Source organism: Anomalospiza imberbis, chromosome 6 (assembly GCF_031753505.1).
Source record: "Anomalospiza imberbis isolate Cuckoo-Finch-1a 21T00152 chromosome 6, ASM3175350v1, whole genome shotgun sequence".
Taxonomy (NCBI): domain Eukaryota; kingdom Metazoa; phylum Chordata; class Aves; order Passeriformes; family Viduidae; genus Anomalospiza; species Anomalospiza imberbis.
The window spans coordinates 25,060,314-25,082,123 of NC_089686.1; the positions used below are offsets into that span (position 1 = coordinate 25,060,314).

The 21,810-nt window shown below is 37.8% G+C and overlaps 1 protein-coding gene across 1 annotated transcript; it reads right to left on the bottom strand.

Moving 5' to 3' along the window:
• Positions 1–926: 926 nt before the first annotated feature.
• BRMS1L (BRMS1 like transcriptional repressor) lies at positions 927–21,460 on the bottom strand. Its single transcript, XM_068192908.1, has 10 exons — positions 21,247–21,460; positions 16,570–16,660; positions 13,098–13,225; positions 10,401–10,480; positions 7,272–7,368; positions 6,800–6,883; positions 5,386–5,450; positions 3,886–3,925; positions 3,042–3,168; positions 927–1,390 (listed from the first exon to the last, which is right to left on the bottom strand). Exons 1-10 carry the CDS (start codon positions 21,380–21,382, stop codon positions 1,267–1,269), a joined length of 972 nt encoding a protein of 323 aa, XP_068049009.1. The 5' UTR covers positions 21,383–21,460; the 3' UTR covers positions 927–1,266.
• Between the last annotated feature and the right edge of the window lie 350 nt (positions 21,461–21,810).

Here is a 21,810-nt window from a genome sequence, read left to right on the forward strand (position 1 = left end):
TTGATTTATAATGTCATACAATTGTAGAAAAGCATCACTCAGCAGAAACTGATTTGGCATTTGGAAAGTACTTACCACCCTGCACTAAAAGAGACGATTAATTTATATGTTACAATAAAAATATTTATTTGCTGTGATCATTTAAAGCAAACGGATGCTTTATATTCTCCAAGAAGAATCATCATAAGTGGAGATTAAAGTGCACATAACCAATGCATTCACAATTCTTCAACAATCCCATCTATCATTCTAGTTGCTCAAAGCACATCACAGTAACATCAAGGATTTAGGACTTTTCTCTGTGGCTAAAAGAGCAAGATTTTTCAGCTTCCTAAGCTGCATGAAATACTTCTGGTGTACAGTAAGATGAAATGGGGTACAGAAATTTTGAGAATAGTGTTTGGTGAAAAACTCAGTGTAAATTCTCCCAGATATATGACTTCTGGGGAAATATTTTCCTTTCCTAACAAAAATTAATCGTATTTCATACAACTGTGGACCAAACATGCAGGCCATGCAACAGCATTTATGTAACCATCCCCCCAGTTGTTCTTTGTGGGCTACATATAATACAGGTTGGAGCAACACGGTCCACCTTATGCATAAATTTTGCTGGCAATCAAGAAAAACATCACCAATGATTTGTCTGCTATAGAATAGGGTCCTACACGAGAAAAGTGCTCTTCAAAAACATAGTTCAAAATATTGGCTTTGTCTCATTACAAGCAATTAGTAAACCTTACAAAACATAACACAGTTGGTACTAGCAGAGCAGGTGAGGACAATAATTTAAATAAATCAGTACACTTTGGATAAAAGGATGCTTGTGCATGTTACAATCTATTCAAAAGCAACAGCTGAGCAGGCTAAATTTACATCCACAAGACAAGCATGACACAGTCACTGAAAATTAAGTGAGTTGCTGGTAATTATGGTTATCACATTTTTCACACCAACTGGTCACCAATGGAAAAATAATTTTTCTTTTTAAATTACAAATATGTTAAATTTTGAAGCGTTATACTTGAAGAGCATACTTCACATCTTAGGCACCGGACCCAATTTAGAGGCAAAATGTCTGTTAACAGGATTTACCCTCCTCAGGTTTCTGAAGGCCGTCCATATGAAGTTTACATACAGCACGACCAATACACATTAGATACTGCTGTAAATATATAAGGAATACAAAACACTATTAAATACAATTTCACCCCATGGCACATCACGCATGGCAATACCACTTGTTTCATATGCGGTGAGCAACGGTCAATTGTGGTTATGCTTTATTGAATATTTTCCTTTCTGCAGCTGAGAAATATACAGTTTAGACTTGCTTCCATCCGGTCTTTTAAACCAAACTTCATCATGGTTAATTGTTGTAATTATGGCACTACAGAAAATGAGGGAAGAAGGGTCGGGAAAAAAAAAACAAGAAGAATTTAGAAAGCTTATAAGCTAAAAATAACCTCAAAACTGCAGCTGTATTTCCACACAGTAAATGAAAATATGCATTAGTTGTAAATGCTAGGCCCAGAAGATACTAGCACCACTCTAATGATAGTTTTTAGGTAATTCCTTGGGAACTGCATGTGTCTTTAGTGAAGGTAGCTAATATTTCAGCCATCTATTTTTTTCTCTTACAAGAAAACCCTAACAGGTACAAATACTTCAATTGTTTATAAGAACAATAGTCACACAGAGAAAACACAACAATAATAAACTACCCACAGTAAAAAACCAAGAAAAGCCTTGAAATTACATTGAATATGAAGTACTTGAAAAAAAGCCAAACAACCTGAAGCCACGATTTAAAGCACAAAATGTATTAAACTCTTACTCATTAATGCCAAGATGACAAGAAAAAAACTGAAAACTGACTTACTGATTCACTGTTAAGTGAGCCCTGCTTTTATGCTCCTTGTGGTAACCTTTAACACAAATAGTGAACAAAACTCCCTTCTCATACCCACAGAAAAAATATCATTTCAAGTACATTGATGGGGAAAACAGAAAGTACAAAACCAAAGATCAAAACAGTTAACAGAACAAAGATCTATTGCATACTAAATGTGACAACTCCCTCTAGTCTTAGAAGTTGTGAGGGTCTTGAAAGCCCAGGAAAGTTCCACTGCATGACTGCCCTATTAAGCTACAGCTTTTAGCTTTTGTCAGACACTGGATACTAAGATCTTTACTTGGCCCAGTACAAGTGCTGTGTTCTGCTACATTAATCCAGAGGTTTTTTTAATTTCAGACACAATCTGTAGTTTACTAAAATACCTTCCTGTTTCAGCCCTGAAGAAACACCAAAATCACCAAAATTTGTTCCTCTTCACCATACATAAGGAAGAAAAATACCAGCCAGTTCTACAGTAAACTACTGACATATAAAATTAAAGTCAATTTTACTGAGTAAATGTGCATATTTAATCAACACTGGGTTTAGACTTATTTGCCACATTCAGTAAAAGTTAAGATACAAATTTAATTTTAAATACACTCAGACTTTTAGAATTTACAAATATTATCCATAAAGAGAAAACACATTTATAGATCTTAAACATTCAACCAAATTTGCACTCTAATATTTAGACTGTTCCAAGGTAGAACCTTTCTTAAGAGAAGAAAATACCATTAAAAAGTTCCTCTGTTCTTTCAGAGCACTAATCAATGGAAAACAAAGCTTATCCTCAACAGCATATAGTGTTTTTCCACAATTAAGTATTTCTGGGTGGGCCAATAGGTCAAATTCTCAAAGCAACAAACTCCCAAGATACTAGAAAATTACTCCAAGGCTATCAGAAACTAGTAACAGCTGAAATTGTTAAGAGAGATGCTAACTTGACAATCCTTCTGTCAACTCCAACCTTTACTAGCCTCTTTCGCAAGTCAGCACCCATCTTAATACCTGCCTTCCAATGTGAACTAGTAAATGTCACTGAGGTGGCAGTATTTCCTCACAGGCCTTACTCTTCAATGCCATCATCCTAGTTATTGCTTAACATGAATGTACAGAGCTGCATAAACTAAATAATCTTTACCTTGTAGGACATTCATCTTTCTTATCAATGCATATTGTCTGCCCTCGTCCATACCATTCGCCATCATAGTAGAGTCTTCCTTCTTCAGATCTAGCACTATGTAGATGCTTTTCTAATTTGACAGGTGCTAAATTAAGTAATAAAAGTGATTTAATATTAACTTTACAGAAATCAGTTAGGTGGTTAAATACGCTTTCACCAAATTATTTGCACAGAATACACATTTTTTCCAACAGTAGTCTGTCTCTTATAATTACATTGGAAAATTTGAAGCAATATACCTGTTTATTTCCAGTCAGATAATTAAAAGTTATATTTTCATTTTCAAATAGAAGCTATCACCTATATGCCTACTGTCCCGTATCCTCCTCACCTCCAAATATGTAATTTTACTTAGCAAGAACATGCTTCTCACTTCAGTGCCAAATGTGAATACCACTCCTTTCCCACAGACTGCAGCAGGGTTGTAGCTGCAGTCAATGTGAGCAAACTTTGAAATGCACCTGAAAGGTCCAGATGCTCTCAGCTTTCTGCCTAATCTTGTGCAAACACAGACATAGCTTGCTAATATGAACTGCTGTAAACCACTGTTAGAAGCATGATTTTTGTTTTTTATAATTTTCTAGAATTTGTGTCAACAGAAGCAACAGCAATCAAGCTACAGGTATCAGCACCTCAGAGAGGAAAAAGACAAAAGCCACATCTTCCAGCTACTTCACCCATCCTCCATCACTATACCAGTACTATAATAAATACAATTTGCCTGGATGCAGTTTACATCATGCAGTTTACATCACTGGACACAGCAAGTTCTGTCTTGTGAAACTAGACCATGCTTACTTACGTTCTGGCTTTACCCTGTGTGGTCCCAGCGTAGCCATTGCCTTGAAACACAAAAGAAAATTAAAGTTAGTCAGCAGGCAGAGTCATTTTGTCTTAACTGCCAGCTTTAGTTGTGGAGCAGCATGCAGTGGTATTTGCTTTTATATGCAAGTATATACTTGCATTTACGCACAAAAAATACAATGAGAATTCTAAAACAAAAGTGTGTTCAATGGTGACTCAGTAGCTAAATAAAAAAGCATTTTGACAGTGAAAAAGTCACCTTCTTTATTGATTTCAATAACTCAACCTTTTCTAAATTAAGTCCTCAAAATTGCTCTTATGTAATTCTGTCAAGAAAACACAAAATTACATTAACTCATTCTGAAAAACAAAATGCTATATGAACAACCTAGTCTTTTAATTTATATGTTATAAGCTCACAAATATTACTTCATGTAAACTCCAGACCACACATAACCTTGGGAAAAAAAAAAAAAAAGCACTGAAGAGTTTTTGGGGGTTAATTTGTTTGCTTTTTGGGGATTTTAAAAATTATTTCCAGAAAAGGCAAAACCCTAGTAGATCCTGGGTTTGTTGCTATTGTTTAAAACTATGAAAAACAACAGAAAGAGAACTCTAGGGTAAGATATTTTGTGCATGTTTCTCTGATGCGACAGAAAGAGAAAAGTCAGACAAGTTCTCATATAAAGGTCATATTTTACGTCTTGTTCAGGAAAGAGGTACAGGGAAAAAAACAGGCTAGAAAGTGACTCAGAGCCAACTCCCCACCAAGATTACGACTTCACCTAAGTGGATTGCTATTCCATAAGCTGGGATGCACTAGGATACTAAGGGAAGCTTTCTGACAGCAGATGCAAGGCAAGGATAGCATTTCATTACAGCAAGATCCTTCAACTGTCTTACAATCTAAAAAAGGCATTATGCAATTAAAAGCTGGATTTATTTTTTCAAATACATCAATTGACTAAACAAATTTCTCTTCCTATAAACCAGGATTCCCTTGTAATCTGAAAAAAACACAGCTCCCCGTTTTTATGTAAAAAAAGTACAAAGAGAGGTCAAAGCACAGAAATCTTCTTAAAATAAAAACCTTACTATATGAAAACATGCCATATGAGATTTTAAAAAACCTTCACATAAAGCAAAATCCTTTCAGATCATCCTATCATAATTTCTACCCAATTAGCCTAAATTATGAGAAAGCAGATCCACTTAACACAGGTTTTAGGCTCACTTTTACAAGGAAAATTATGGACTTCCCATTTTAGAGATATCCTCTTGCACCCCTTTAAATGATTCCTCTCTATGATTTGGGTAGAATTAAAAGAAATAGCAGTAACAGCTTGAAGTGAAAGGATTAACTGACTACTGAAAAAATAAGAATCTATTTAGTGTTTTGATCATGTAAGAAATCCAGTTTCATATTTTTAAGTAGCAAAAGGACTAGACATGAACCCAACTAAATCCACAGTCATTGGCATTCATCCTTTCATCTTACCTTCCTTATTGTTGTCCAGTCTTCAAGTATATCAAGGTCTTGTAACATATAAACTATATAAGGGCGTGGAAATGTTAGGGAAAACTCTTTTAAACACAAATAATAAAAATATTCTAATGTTTGTAGAAAGATATTAATAGTTCTGTTCTGCAGATCTTCCACAAAAAGTATACAAACACGAAGTAAAAACTCAGTGCAAACACATCCATCTTTGAATTATGCAACCTAGAAGTACACTTTAAGAATTATTAAAAGAGGTAGTAATACTATGTAGATACTCAGGGTACTGGAGTTCAACATAAGGATAGGATAAACAGCTGAGATACAACCATTCCATTCCTAAAAGTTCAAAAATTATTCTCTTTGCAGTAATTCAAATTACAATTAAAATTCATTGCAATTTCAATGTACCACTGCAAAATAGCACTTACACCTAGCACCAGCTTAAATAAAATAATTATTTTTACAATATTCCGCATCATGTATCTTCAAGAGAAAAGCATGGTCAGCATGACATATCTGAATATCAAATATCTAAAAAACAGGAGGCAGAAAGACAAAGCTCCCTTCCTTAAACTATCAACTGCAAATCAAAAAATGTGTATTAGAACAATACATGAACTTCAGAACATAATTCCATATATTACAGCTATTCCTTTACAATAGTCTTCACTTTTTACTTTGTTTCTACCCATTTCATCTCTGAAAAATAAGTTTAGCAAAAGGTGCTATGGATGTTTTAAAAAAAAAATCTCCTAAAATGGAGAGAAAGCTTAAACTTAAAATTCTATTTGAAATTTTAAAAATCTTTAACTACTTTCAAATTTCTTTTTATCTAAATAGCAAAAAATTAAAAATGAAAAGCCGGGTAAAATTTCTAGTATTTCCTTTGCACATATCTGACACGTTCACAACTATTTCCAAACTACAATCAAAAAGAGCAAATTCATTTACTTTAAAACAAAGGATTTTTAGCTTTATAAACAGCCTGAAACTGCTGAGATTTTATACAGAATACTATATTAGTATTTATTGTTTGGAACATACTCTAAAATGGCAAGGTAACTCACAATTCACATATTTATATGGTCAGTTAGTGAAGTTCAAGTGGCCTAACTTGATTCTGCTTTTGCCTTGTAAATCTTTTTCTTTAAGAGTTAGAAAAATCAACTTTTGGAAATATTTTCTACATTAAACTAGTCGCTAGGTAAGAGAATCTTAATTTCAGTTTTCATGATGGGATGGATGTGTCAACATGGCTTCCGTAATCTGAATGAGAACAATGTCTGCTATGCAAAAATCAGTTTTGATAATGCATTATCACTTCAACTTGATATTAATGACACATGTAATAAAATTAGCTATAAAACTGCAAACACTACTAAAAAGAACAATGATTTCAGTAAAAGGATATCTGATACAACAACAGGTTTCTTCTTATCTGGGCTAAATGGATCCTTCCTTTTCTTCCTGGACTGGAGCTCATCATTCCATAATTCTGAAAAAGTATAATAAGAACATGCTATGAATAAGAAACATTTACATGTTTAGCTCTTTTTATAGCAGAAAACATTGCCCAAAACCAAAAAATAACATTTTCAGGCGAGATGCTGTTTCTGAACAAAATAAAGGTGTTTATTCAAGATTCAAAGAATTACAAGATTATGTAGACATAGATTAATACTCTCAAACACACAAGGGATGCTGACAACTATTAAACCAAAGCTGAAGTTTAAATTCAACCCCCTGCCTAAAGTCTACAGCTGAATAGCATTCTACCAGATAATCTAAAACTCATCAGATATATTATGTGTACAGTCAACTAATCAGTACCCAGCAGAAGACTGAAAACAAATAATAAAAAAGCAAACTGAATTTCTATCCACCTGAGGTAATGTCAATGCTATGTCTGTCCTCTTCAAGTCTTCTAATCTTCTCTTCTAGTTCACTTTGTACAGTATCATACAAGAGAAGCTTCTCACTCTGTAAAAGCAAAGTTACAGATTTTTACATTCATGAGTTCAATAACCTAAATATTGACAATTTAAGGCATCAGTGGAAGGAACATAAGAATAGCTTTTTCAGAAGCCACAAAGCATATGACATCTCCCTCTATCAACGTTCTTAGCATGAGATCCTAGCTCCTTAAAGACGGCACACTCACTTAGCACAAGTGAAAATATAACTGTGTACTTATAAACTACTGGTACCAAGAGTAATTAAAAGCATGCAGCTATCCCTCCAGAATAACTCTCTGCATCTTCACACACAGTATTTTTGTGGATAGAAAAGATTTATTCACAATGGGTAACTGTGAAGTAGTAACCTCTAAGCCACCTTTAATTACAAATCACAAAAGCTAATGTTTTCATGGAAAGCTTTTTATAAAGCTACCTCCCACACTAAATTACACAGTTTCTTACAGATTAGTTACTCTTTAGCATGAAAACCCACTAAATTCTCTAAAAGAGTAACTTGGAATTAAGGTGAGTTCCAAGCCTTAAAGAAATAACTGCTCTTTCATAAGCTTGCACATTTCCAAAACTGTGAGTAGAAAATATAGCCAATTGTTCAATTTTAACATTCACCTTCAGTGAGCAATGTCTTCAACAACTCTGGAAAACAGAGAGCTTGGACTTACTGAAAAAACAGTGTAAGCAGCTCAAGTCAACGCATCCAGCTATCTGCTACCATGTCTCTGGAAGAAGCTGCAGTTCCCTACAGCCAAATGAGCAGATGTCTGCACCTCAACTGCTCTTGCCCACTGCACAGCAACAGAAACTTCCCTTTATCAGTGTTCAGTCTAGTTTCCTGGAGTGAAGCAAATCAGTCGACCAATGGACAAAGAACCCTATTCCACTAAATGACTGTCATGCTTACCATTCCCTCAAGTTACAAAGTATTCAAATTCTAAAGACCTCCTTTCACATATTTTTCAACCCATCATTATAAAAAACATTTCCCAGGTAAATTTAAAAGGCAGAAGCCTCTTTACATATATCTGAAGTGACAATTGAGTGTTATCTGTTCTGAGACCATTTTAAAACTGCATTTTAAAATTAAATAGTGTTTGTGTTTAGATATGTGTTCTGCTTCACATAGCTGGTAACAAATAAGGTGTGAAAAGCTATTACAAGCATCAAAGGCATTCTTCGTGAATAGTTATATTCCAGAGCAACAGTAATTCTACAAGCAGCATTTCTGATTTAATAGAGCTTTTCCCCCCAAGAGACTTGTACTGGATGGTGAATTCTGAATGTTTCACATAACAGCAAAACAAGGGACAAAGACCACCTCAAAGAGGAATAATACACAGCCAAAGCAAATCATTCAATCATGGATAAGAGACCTTGCAAGTCTTACAGGACTCTGTCCAGCCTCAGGATTGTTTACAGGAGCAAAGACAGACAGTAATGAGTCATCCTTCATAATACCTAATTCTTTCCCAAGGCATCAAGAAAATGGAAAACTTTTCTAAAGTACACATGCATATTCTTGCTTTATTGGTATACTAGGAATCAGGAAGTCTGGAATATAGTGAACCGCTCAGAAAAAAACACCTTTAAGCAACTGTAAGAGGGCTGAGAAGTACTATGATGAAAAGCTCAGGATCTAAGCAGCTACGTACAGCATTGGACATACATGTACTTCAGTGTTTGTACTACAGTATCCAGTATTTAAATACGCAAACCGGAACCTTTATGTTCAAGGCAATATATTTTTCTTGGAACTGCTTTTGAAATGACAACTCTATCAGTAGCTGTATAATGCATCTCAAAAAGACTTTGGTTTTGTTATTAAAATGTAAGGCATTTTTCGTTAAAATTATGTCAGATATTTTAGTTACTTTCTTGGTAACCTTTTTGTAAAAAAGGTAAAAAATCATGCGGGAACACATATATGCAAAGCCAAACTAATAAAAAGCTCTTTTACATCTTCATTAACAACTCAGACATGGGACTTGAAGGAATAGTAAGTTTGCCAACAACACTAAATTGGGAGGGGCTGCTTACTCCCTCAAGGGCAGAGAGGCCCTGCAGAGAGACTTTGACAAATTAGAAGGCTGGGCAATTGCCAACCAAATGAATTTAAAAAATAACAAGTGCTGGATTCTGCATCTGGGACAGGGTAATCCTGGATGTACAGACAGAATGGGGAATGAGAGGCTGGAGAGCAGCACCATAGAAAGGGACCTGGGGGCTCTGGTTGACAGAAAGCTGAATATGAGCCAGCAGTGCCCTGGCAGCCAGGAGGGACAACTGTGTTCTGGGGTGCATCAGGCACAGCATCACAGCCTGGCAAGGGAGGGGACTGTCCTGCTCTGCACTGCACTGGGGCAGCCTCACCTTGAGTGCTGGGGGCAGGTTGGGTGCCACAATATCAGAAAGCTATTAAGCTAATAGAATGTCCAGAGGAGGGCCAGGAGAATGGCAAAGGTTCTGGAGGGGAAGCCATATGAGGAGTAGCTGAGGTCACTTAGTCTGCTCAGTCTGAGGAGACTGAAGGGAAACCTCATCTTGGTCTTCAATATCCTCACAAGGGGAAGCAGAAGGGCAGGTACCAATTTCTTTACTCTTGTGACCAGAGACAAGATTTGAGGAAAAGGCATGAAGCTGAGCCAGGGCAGATTTAGGTTGAGTATAAGGAAAAGGCTCTTCACCCAGAGGGTGGTTGAGCACTAGAACAGGCTCCCCAGTAAAGTGGTCCCAGCTTGTCCGAGTTCAAGAAGTGTTTGGACAACACTCCTAGGCACATGGTTTGATTCTTCGGTGTCCTGCACAAGGCCAGGAATTGGACTCTAGATGATCTTGATGGGTCCCTTCTAACTCAGCACATTCTATGATTCTAATTTTTAGATGTTTCAAATAACCTCTTGCATGGGCTTAAATATCACACAGCAGTTGCATTCAAATAGCAATTAACAGCAATAATAAAAACATGCACTGAACCTGAAAAGCATGACAGACAGTACAGTTAGAGGAGATTAGCTATCAGTGTGAAACAGCTGGCACAACCTCACAGTGCTGTCGAGAGGCTTGAATTTCACATTCATATTTGTTCTTCACAGATTCCAGACAAAGCTCTCTATAGATACCTGTAATCAGACAAATTACAGCAATATTACTTTTTTTAGCAAATATCCAACTTCAGAATTCTATTTTAAGACTGCTTGCAAGTCCCAACACATGCACACAGTGGAAAACACAGATATATTACATTAGGTGCTTAGAGTGGCTGGCTGCTTAAAAGAGTAAAAATAAGTAAATCCTTAATTCTGAAGATCTGAGAAAAATAAAATGCTATTTTAACTCCTCCTGTCAGTCAATAAATTACATCAGTGGGTCACACTAACTTTAGAAAATATATCTATTTCACATTTCTGATCAAACTATCCTGAATATTATCAGTTTCCAAACTTTAGTACTGAATGGCCTCGTCTATTTTCTAATTAGAGTTTGAAATAAGGTTTTGGGGTTTTAAAACAGCTGGAAAACTGGTTGAAAGAAAAAGGTTTTACAAATTAATATTTGGAATAACACTTACTTTATAATGCATGATCTTATTAAATTACAATAATTAACATGACTGTTCCATTCTTAAAAACAGTCACCTTGTGATTAAGGGTAACCCTTCTAAGTATTAGGAGCATTTTTAGACATTTCTGGAAATGTGTCCACAAAGCAGCTGAAAAAAACTGAGAGGTACCTGAATGTAATATCTGGCAAGCATCTATAGAACCTGATTTAAAATGCAACGCATTCAACAGAAAACACTTATATTGCTTCAGATTAGAAACTTGAGGAGTTACGTTTGCACACACAGTGGTGGTGTCTTGCAACTAAAGAACTTTCAAAATCACCTTCCCTTATACTTCAACTTATTATAAATGAACACTACTAGAGGAACAGAACTACTAGCAGCTATCTCTCTGATAAACAAACCAGTAAGTATTGCGTCAATCATCTTTCCACACTGAAGCTATTCTAGAATTCAAAATGTTCTTTTCTTACATTGCTATGTTATGCTGGCTTTTATTTTCTTAGTATTTATGGCTGACTGGCATAATTAGGTCACTGTTTATTTGCCCAAATTGAAAAATATAGGTATGAACTGTCCTGGAAGAAACAGTTGTTTTTCTGACTTGCTATTTTGTGTGAATAGCACCCTAGAGAGCTGAGGAACACAAGTTTCTTTTCTAACACAGATGCAATTATATCCTAAGTTTAGCTAAATACAGTTTAGTTTAGGGTTTTTTGTCACCACTTCCTCCTCCTTAGGTAACCACAGGTCCTTATGGGTTACTTACTGGAACTCAAGTCCTGCTATTACCCACTTCTGTCAAGGCTCTCAAACAGTAAGAGCAAATAAGGCAGTTCTGCAGTCTCTTGCTTTCTCTGGAATAATTTTAACAAGGTCATTCAGTTGGGGACAAATGGAAAAAAAGTCTATTTTCTATTCTCAGCTTCAAGGAAACTGCTGTTTTTAAGCTGGGCTTTTTTTACATTGAAACATGGCTCTTCAATGGTGCTGAAGACCCATCAGGAGAATGTGCTGCATACCCCATACCTACCTACATGAAAGCACTGATGGACAGCCACATTTAAAACTTAAAGGCCTGGATTAAGGTTGCTTTCATATCAAAGCTTTTGCAAGTTCAACTGAGATCCTCCTGCAAAGCCTAGGACTAGTCATGTACGTAAATTTGGGCTAAGAACTTAAAACCCAGTAATGCTGGGTCAGCAGCTGAGAAAAAGCATGACAGATAAGACCTGGAGGGAGAGAAATGCAATGGATCAAAAGATTTCAAATTCTCAAAGTCAGAAGTACCAATGAAGACATACTGGGTAGTACTGAAACAGCACTAGTGTTATAAAAAATACAAGGTGGCTTGCCATTTTTCAGTTAGCCTGCACCATGTTTCGGCTAAATTTCTTAGAAAAGACACTGGTATAGCTTCTCTGCCTAGAGAGATCACAGGTGTCTGTCTTTTGGCTCTCTGACAGACTATGTTAGGTAACCCTTAGACAGCTGAATCCTCCTAACAGAATCAAGCTGTAACATGAAACAAATTTACAATAGGGAAGTACAGAACTTTGTCTTCCTATAATATTAGCATTTCATATGAATATATGGTTGTATACAAGAAGAAAAACGTTCTTGCTTTCTTCTATGAGCACAAGAACCTGTATAAACATCAGTTCTAAAAACTAAAATTCAGCCTAGAGAAAAGCACCAAGGACATGAGTTTTTCCTTCTTCCCTAGACAGAACAGAAGAACAGGAGCAGAGGAGAAGAGACACAAACTAGAAGAGCAGGAAAAAATATCATATTAGATAGCAAACATTTCATGACATAGCACCAACATATCTCTTCAAAAGTGACCATTGTGTAAACTTGATCCCAAACCTTCTGACTAAAAAAATTATTAGCTTTTACTCAGTAATTTTGTTCTTACTACACAAAGATAGGCAGCTATTAAGTGAAACATTAAAAAAAGCCATATTTTAGTGGGATATTATCAGGCAACTTATGCATGGAGGTAAGCAACATATTCATTTTTACTTAAAAACTACTTCATATTTAAAATTATGCTACAATATTTCTAACTTTAAAACACACTCTTGCAACATGCTAAAGAAAACAGAAGATTGACCTTAAAATGCATAGCAAGTTTATACTTTAAAACAGCAATACTCATTTTACATGCCTACCTGCCACCTTGGTTCGGATTTGCATATTTTCTTGTAAAGCTGCCAATGGTTCTAAATATTCTGGTGCTTTTCCAGCTATGACCTCTTGTAGCTTTGCATCCACTTGGCTTAATCTTTCTTTGTAAAGTCTTAAAGTAATAGAAATAAAAATATATATTTTATTTAAAATAAAACACAAGTTAGAAGAAATATTTTTAAAGTAACTATTTGTCATCCCTTTGTTAATGTTATGGAACACTGAAACAAAATGAGGATTTGCTAGCATTTGAATTTTCCAATATATATTTTCTTTTTGAACAACAGTATCCATGTCTACCAAGCCTTTCTGAAAAGCAAATGCAAACAATCAGAAGTGCAGAAAGGATAAAATTAAATGCATCTCCATCTCTAAGGAAGAAAAAAAATTGCACATATGTTAATAACAGGACATGAATCAATATGGAAGAGAAGATGAAAAGGTAATACAGTGCATAAGAACAAACTGGGTTATGGCATGTCAGAGAAAGAGTTTGTCAACAGAAATATCATTCACATTTGTGTTCACATATCTGTTCCCACACTACCATAAACCAAGGAAAAAGAGCTGCGGGTGTTTAATAAAGCAACCCTCAATTCATCTCCTGTGAAAATCTACATGTTGCGAACTATTAGAAATATCATGAGATAGTTTCTGACTTATTACATTCCTGCCAAAAGAAAGTGTAATTAAAATATTTTTATTTTACCTGAAATTCAGTCATTCCATAAAAGCTGATATTTTCTGGCAGACAATTAATAAATCTGCTTGCACTTTGAAGAATTTATGTAATACCAATTACAAACATTTCAATCTCAATAAAGCTCCACTTACTTGTAACTGTTAGTGTTCCATGTTAGAATCATCAATATAACTAACTTCTCCTGATCTCATTTTTCACCTTGCACCCCACAATCAAAAGGTGTAAAATTAAAGCAAACATGTACAAACTCTCTAAGTGTTACAAACACATCAGGTGCTACTTGTTTACACAGACATAACAGATGTCCCTGGGACAAGGATGCCACTTTTAACTTATTTAAAGCACACAGGTTAAGTAATTAATTAGACAAAATAAAGTTCATGTATACTGATGTATCAAGACCTCTGAGAAATAACTGCCTGCTCACCTTGTCACCAGGATTTGTCCTGCAGTCAGTTAACACAGCCTGCAGCTGATCAAACCCCAGTTTGCTGGGCTTAACCCCTGATGAGCATGCTCTGCACATGGTGGTTAGCCCAGAGCCACAGCAGAATTATTTAGCCAGACCATAAGCCTGGGTGCACAGTGCACCTGACTGGGTCAGTCACTAACATTTGATTACACAGCACCAAGTACCAGCTACATAAGAGCAAGCAGCTATGGACTGGGTGCCGTCAGCACTTGGTACCATGAAATAGTTGATGGACTACAACTATTTATCCAGTACTTTCAAACAATGATTTTTCTAAAATGAATAAATGCTACCGAAGCACTGTAAATGCTACTTATTTCACAACATCAGATTTCAGTTTCCCTGAAATGGATGAGGAGGCAGACCCAATCATTACACCACCTCTGCTGTTGGTTGTTGGACAAAAATCCCCTTGTTTATGCATCTTTTTCTATCTTCCCAATGTCATCATTTCCCTATTCACAGCTGCTTCTCCCTACAATCCCTCTTCCATCATTCTAATGCTCTGTTTCTGGTATTCCCACCATCACTGCTCTTCCAGCCCACACAAATACCTCTATCTCTCAACCAACCAATGTGTCCCTACAATGCCATCCTCCATATAACTCAGCCTTACCACTTCTCAAACCATTTATAAGCCTTACCCCCCAAAAGTACTTGCTTCCTTCCTCTCAGGACCACCCTCTTTTATATCCACTTCTTAAAGATCAATTTCCATAAATTGTTTTCAGTCATCCAAGCTGTTGAACAGATGGAAGAGTAACACTGAACTCAAAAGCTGACAGTTTTCCAAATGCCAAACCAATCAGTACTGACTGGCTCCAGTACTCCTCAGCTGGCTGCATTTCTCAGGTTCTTCCATGCTCAGCCTAAAGTACAGCAGGACAAACAGTCTTCTCTAGACACTGCAGCAAGTAAGTTCCTGTTGGGCAATTCTTTCCAGACCCTGTTATTTCCAGACCTCACAGTGTCCTGTTATGCAAAGAAAGTTGTATGTCTCAGTTCTGTAGCAGAAAGAACTATCTCACAAGATAAATATGCATCTGAACCATAAGAAAAACTGACTAAGTTTTCAATTAAAGCATATGGCCCAAGAACAGACCAGGTCTTCTAAAGTTTCACTTACCAAGTACCTTATTAAGTTAGTTGCCAAAATGCCACCAATTTTAAACTAGAACAGATGCATCTAACTTGAAGTTAAAACAAATTTAACTTAACATACACTGCTGGGGCTTATCCAAAGATAATGAATGAAGCTGGTGAAGAGTCTTGAGCACAAGTCCTGTGAGCAGCAGCTGAGGGACCTGGGGTTATTCAGCTTGGGGAAAAGGAGGCTCAAGGAGATCTTACTGCTGTCTACAACTACCTGAAAGAAGCTTGTAGTGAGATGAAGCTAGCCTGTGCTACCTGATAACAAGAGGCAGAGCTAGAGAAAATGGTTGCAGGGGAGGCTTAGATTGGGTATTAGGAAAAATTTCTTCACTGAGTGTTCAAGCATTGGAACGGGCTGCCAAAGGAAATGGTGGAATCCTTGAAAGTGTTCAAAAATATGCACAGATGTGGTGCTTAGAGACATGGTTTATTAGTGGACCCAGCACTGTCAGGTAAATGGTTGGACTTCATGATTTTAGAGGTCTTTTCCAACTTGAATGATTCTATGATACAAATGATAGGCTGTAATACAAATGACAATCACTTTTGAATAACTGTGGCTATTAAGTTTATCTCCTCTATTAAGTAGGTTTTTACTAGCTATTTATGTAGGTATTATGGCAGACAGAGATAACAGTATTTTCATTTTATCTTGTACTGGTACCTGGTTTGCAGTAATCACAAGAAACTTTCGTTGGTACCAACTATAAAAACTACTGCTGTAAAAAAAACCCCAACCTAATTACTTACTTAGTAAAGACAATGCACTTAGGTCTGCCCCACATATATAAAAGCATGAGAATTATATTGAATGAATAAGTAATTAAACAAAATCTCAAATATCCCTAAAATCCCAATTCCTTGGTTCTACTAGGGAGGTTCAAGCAACAGACCCAGACTAGCCCTTCACAGGAACATTTCAAAGCCATCCTTACAGTAAAACAAAAAAATACATGAATACACAGAAGCATTCTAGAGCAACTGCCTGCAAGTAATTTCAGAATTTCCAGTCCTTACTCTCCTCCAAAAGTAGCATCCACATATATGATAGACAAGAAATACCAGATGCATACAGTATTTTCATGGAATGGATCCCCAAACGAGGCACTTGAAACATTAAAATACTTACTGATCTTTAAGGTCTGTAAATTGTTTTTCAAGATTGGACATTTCATCTAAACATTCCATTCTTCTTCTTTCACAGTCCTCATCATCCATTTCTAAGAATAATAAAAAAATTAACAATGTAATATAAACCAAATAAACGGGATATTTTGTTTCTAGTGAATGGAGCAGAAGGGCGCCTGAATTATAGCCATGAACAGTTTCCCTCCTATATTATTACTGTCATAAAGCAGAATACGAGAAATCACTTGGCATATAAACTACAAAGAAAGAAACCTAGATCTAATTCTAGAATAAATTCAATAAACAACAATTCTTCTTCCTCAAAACAGGAAGTAACAGCACTGTAAGACCTCAGGAGGGTAATTTCATGACTGAAATACAAAGAATACGTAAGAATGCATGAAACAGAAAAACTAAACAATGAATATCACACCAAATGAAAGACAACATTAAGCATGAGCAGTTATAAGCCACCACTGAAAATTCAAGTGTATCTTGGGTTAGTACAAAAAAAAAACAATCCCTGGAATTCAAGCACAGTTCAGTGTTACATTTGTCAGATAAAATTCAAGATTTATTTTATTCATATTCCTAAAAGAAAAAGTAACATATAATTTTGAAACAAGTTTCAACCTGTCCAATTGGAAGAGTTCTTTGAAGTTGAAATATTAATGCAAAAATATCTGCAGTTAATTTTAATGAGCATTTGAAATCACTCCAATGAAACATTTCTTAATCTGAGAAATCTATAACACTGCACTTGACTTTATATGCTTTTATGCAGCAAGAGTAGTTAGTATTAAACACTTTTCACAGATTTTATTTTATATTCCTGATTATTTTTCGCAGTTTACCTAGGGAATATAAAACAACATAAATACAAATTTTTTTGCCAAAACTTTTGACACTGCTAATTGAGACAACCAATGTTACTAAACATCAGTTGTTACCTCCATTGGCCTTTCTTAGACTAGAAAACTGAGAAACTAAGATACAAAATTCTTGACTCTTTCCCAACCTTCCCAGAAAAAAAAAAGAAAAAAGGTTTTGTTAAGGCATATTCAAAAGTCAGATAAGTGAAACTGCTTTATAACAGCAGTATCTGCAGGAATTAGCCCTCTACAGTTACACTACAGCTGACCACTATCAACCAGTAGCAGGCATGCAGAAGGGATGGCCATGCACTCAGGAACTGTAACTGAACTGGCCAGATGCTTGAGGGAAGGCACTGTCCTAAGGAGCCCTTACTTATGTAAGCAGTTACTCTGGCAAGAAAAATCCTACCTCCTGACAGAGAGGAAAAGTAGGATCCTGAACCCAGCAGGGATCACTCTCTTAGGCTATAAACAACTCCGACCTTTTTGCTTCTTCCTCACTTTTCCAACAAACATGTTCAACTGCTTTATGCTGTCTCCTACACAAACTACAGAATGCAGCATTCTTTATTCTTATTGTTTTGCAAACCAGTGTGGCAATTTGTAAAGCTGACGAGGTGAAAAGCAGTAGCTTCAGGGCCACTAGCTACTTAGTAAATCAAATTGTCTACTCAGACCTCTCAGCACTTAACTTCTTCCTGAAATCACCACAAGCTTTTAAGACTAAAAAACTATGCTAACCTTCTCTGCCTGGACATGAAAACCAGCAGTCAGCACAGCAATACCGATCAGTATTACAATGGCAACTAGGAGTCCCAATTAAAGACCTAGTACAGTCTGTCATGCTACTGTTAGTACAGTCAAAAAGGAAGTTTTAAAACACAATATAACCTGAAGTACTTGAAAGCAGAGCAAGAAAATTTGAAGACAGAACTTAAAACAAATGCAATGAATGGGGAGAGTGGGGGAAGAACATATCAGGCTGTTAAGAGATACTATTTATATTAAAACATTGTTCTCAAAAGTAAGGCAAAACCATAATCCCAGAATAAGGCTGAAAATCATATGAAAGAACAAAGTTTTATGTGACTGTTTGGCACAATATCCAAGCCAAAATCGATGTAGCAATTTAAAATTTGGCCAGATTTAAGGAATGAGACAATCATATTACTCAGAGTTGCCCAAAGCATTTCTGTGCTACAAAAATAAAGCGTCTTTAAAATGTGAAGGCACGTCCCAGTGAAACCAAACAGGAACAAGCACTGGGATACCCACAGTTTTCCCCTTTATTCTCAAATATGTTTCAAATGTGTTCTGCTATGCTTTCAATTCTAAGTATGTTTTAGTAAGGAGTTCACTCAGAAGCTCTTCTTAAATTAACATGGATGTTATTGTTTGCGTCTGTTTACAGAATACAAAGCAAAGAAAACTAGAACTGTAATCCTGGCTGAGGATCAGAGCACACCCACTGTTGGAGGGGAAAGGGACTGCATCTTACATTTTAAACTTGTGTTGCAAGGAAATTGCTATTCACTGGTATCTGAGGGTATAGCTGACTTCCTTGTAGATAAAAAAATAACACATAGCTATCTCCAATCTCCTCTCAGCTACAAATACTCTCAAAAATCTTTGACTTTCTGCCTAGAAGTCTTCATTTTCCCTTATCATTCATACTAAATGTCAATTCACATGCCAAGTTGCTCTTCAATTGTTTCATCTGTATTCTTCCTTCAATAAGATTCATAAAATGATGAAGATTTTCAGAGTCCTGAAATATATTTAATTCCCCACTTATGGAATTTCTTCCTCAAGGCCTTTAAACAACACACAGACTATGGAATATGCACTGCTGGAAAAAGTATAATGTAAAATCAAATCTCATGGCTTTCCAATTGAAAATTTACATTACAGAAGGTGGAAGATTGCTCATTCCATATTAAAACAGTTGCTGATAGGCCCATCCTGTCTCAAAACTTCATATTTACCATAGAGTGTCACACTGCAGAAAGTATTTAGGGTACTTTAAAACCCTAAATACTAAAAGTTGTTTTTTCCTACTATACTCAAGCAGTCTAACATAGTAATTAGGACAACTTGGTTTAAAGATAAAAAAATCCACACAGCATTTAAAATGTAACAGCACTTAAAATAGCTTTTTTTAATAAGCTGTGGCCTATATAAAGTGCTTCAAAAAATAGCCAAATTCTCCTCTGGGATAGCAAGCATAACTTGTTGCTTTTTAAATTCATTCCTAACAAACTATTCTATATCCAAGTCAATAAAACACCTGTACTAAATACATAACATCAAAATGAACAAGATAGAAAGAGTGCCAGCTCTCAAGGACGACTCATGCTTCCTCTAACAGCACCTTCTGTATTCTCAGGCATCTAGTGGAGACAGAAAAAAAAAGAAGGCTGAATGCAAGTAAAGCAAATGACAAATTTGACAAAAAATTCATTACTAATTTCAATTGAGACTTATTTCTTGGGGTGCTAATCATTTTAAGTCTGTACGAACAATATGCTTACAAGGAGCATGTTGATATTGGTCAAGACACTGAGGCAAGTATGTAATTTTCTGTAATCACCACACTTTAGGCACTCCCTTAAAAGCACTTCTCTGTGGAATGCAACAAAAATTATCTGGAGACCTTCTTGTATTGTTTTAAAGAAACACAAACAAACTACACTCACTTAAAACATGCTTCCTTCTTCCGAATCCCAGACTCTCAAGCACATGGTGTGATTCTTGGAGTGTCCTGTGCAGAGTCAGGTGTCAGTCTTAATGATCCTTCTGGGTCCCTTTCAACGCAGCATATGCTATGGTTTTAATTTGGTGATATAGGGGCCTCAGCACTAAATCACTTAAGCTGCCAGAACCACATGTCAGGACTAGACCTGGTCCAGGTCCACATCGGCATCCGGACTTTTCTCAATTTACTAACCCTGTCCAACTTCCTTTCCGTCCACTGTCTTGTATCTCATCATTAGTCAAATAAGGCACCGCAAACTCCTATCAGTTATCACCTGGAAACATGTTTTAAAATCAAACACAGAAAGTAGTAATCACAAGGAAACTTCGAACAGATAATAATAACCTTCTTAATGACAACTGTAAATGAAGCATAGAAAAAGCGATCCTTTTAAAGCTAGATTTCAGCTACTAATGTAATTCAAAATCTACAGTCCAGGTGGGAAATATGGAAAAAAGATGGGACCTTCAACTGAGCAGAGGCTGAAGTGATTTGCAAAAGAGGCCAGTGGTATTGACAGGGCTTCCAACATCTCCCCAAAGACAGGTCTTAAAACACCTGGTTGAACTTCATGAGCTTGCATGGAAATACGTACTTACACACGTGTTCATGTATGCACACGTATGAATATAAGCCCTTAAGTGCAGACCTCAGCGAGGAGTCCCTCTGCGAGGACGCGCTCAAGCCCAGCAGGGCACAACCCACGGCTCCTCCACGGAGCGGAGCAGCGCGGCCCAGTCCGCCATAGCCGGGTACCGGCCTGCTCCGGAGCCGGCGGCTCGGGGCTCAGCGGGGCTCCCTGCCCGTGCGCCCCGCCCCTGCGCGCTGGCCGGCGGCCCGAAGAGGAGCCGCTGAGCCGAAGCAGAGGCTGGGCCGGGGCGGGGTCACGGGGGGAGGGGAAGGGGGGGGAACACCGACAGCCACCAGAGCCGGGGCGGGACCGGTGTGTCCCCGGGGCAGCACCGAGCGCTGAGGGGGCAGCACCGAGCGCTGAGGGAGCCGCCGCGGCGCTCTCACAGCGGCGCTGCCTTGCGGGCGGCTGCGCTACCTGAGCTGTCCCCCTCCTCGGAGACGGACGAGCTCTCGGTCTCCTCCTCCTCAGAGCTGCTGCCCTCGTTCTCTCCGTAGTCCACCTCCATCTCATCGTGATTATTCTCCTTCTTCTCCCGGGAATGGACCGGCATCGTCCCCGCCGCTGCTGTGGAGCTCCGAGCCCGCCCTTCCCGCCGCCGCTCCGCCGCTGCCACCGGCCGCTCCGCTCCGCCCCGCCCGGCCCCGCCCGGTGCCTGCGCGCCCGCCCATTGGCCGAGTCCCGCTGCCGTCTAGCGTCACCACGCGCGCGGTGTTCTGGGAATTGTGGTCCGCCCTGAGAGGGCCGGCGGGGCGCTGTGCGGGGCCGGGCGCGTAGCGGCGGCTTTTCGCGTCCCTGTCCTGTCCCGGGACACTCACGGGACTGCTCGGCGCCGAGAGAGGCTTCATCGCGGCCGGGCAGAGTTTCGTACCTGCCCGCGTCTCCCGCAGGACGCCGAGCGAGGCTGTGGCCCTGTGCGGTGGGAGTTCGATCGTGGCCGTTCCCTGCCTCACGTGCGGCCCCACCATCCTCCTGCCGAGG

What these genes read in the sequence shown, in the direction of transcription:
- BRMS1L (XM_068192908.1), bottom strand. Translation starts at nt 21,382, where the DNA reads ATGCCGGTCCATTCCCGGGAGAAGAAGGAGAATAATCACGATGAGATG. An exon ending in CCTCTCGACAGCACTGTGAG is followed by an intron (nt 7,369 to 10,400) that starts GTTGTGCCAGCT and finishes TTGCTTTTACAG; the next exon opens with AGTGAGAAGCTTCTCTTGTA. An exon ending in TAGCATTGACATTACCTCAG is followed by an intron (nt 6,884 to 7,271) that starts GTGGATAGAAAT and finishes ATACTTTTTCAG; the next exon opens with AATTATGGAATGATGAGCTC.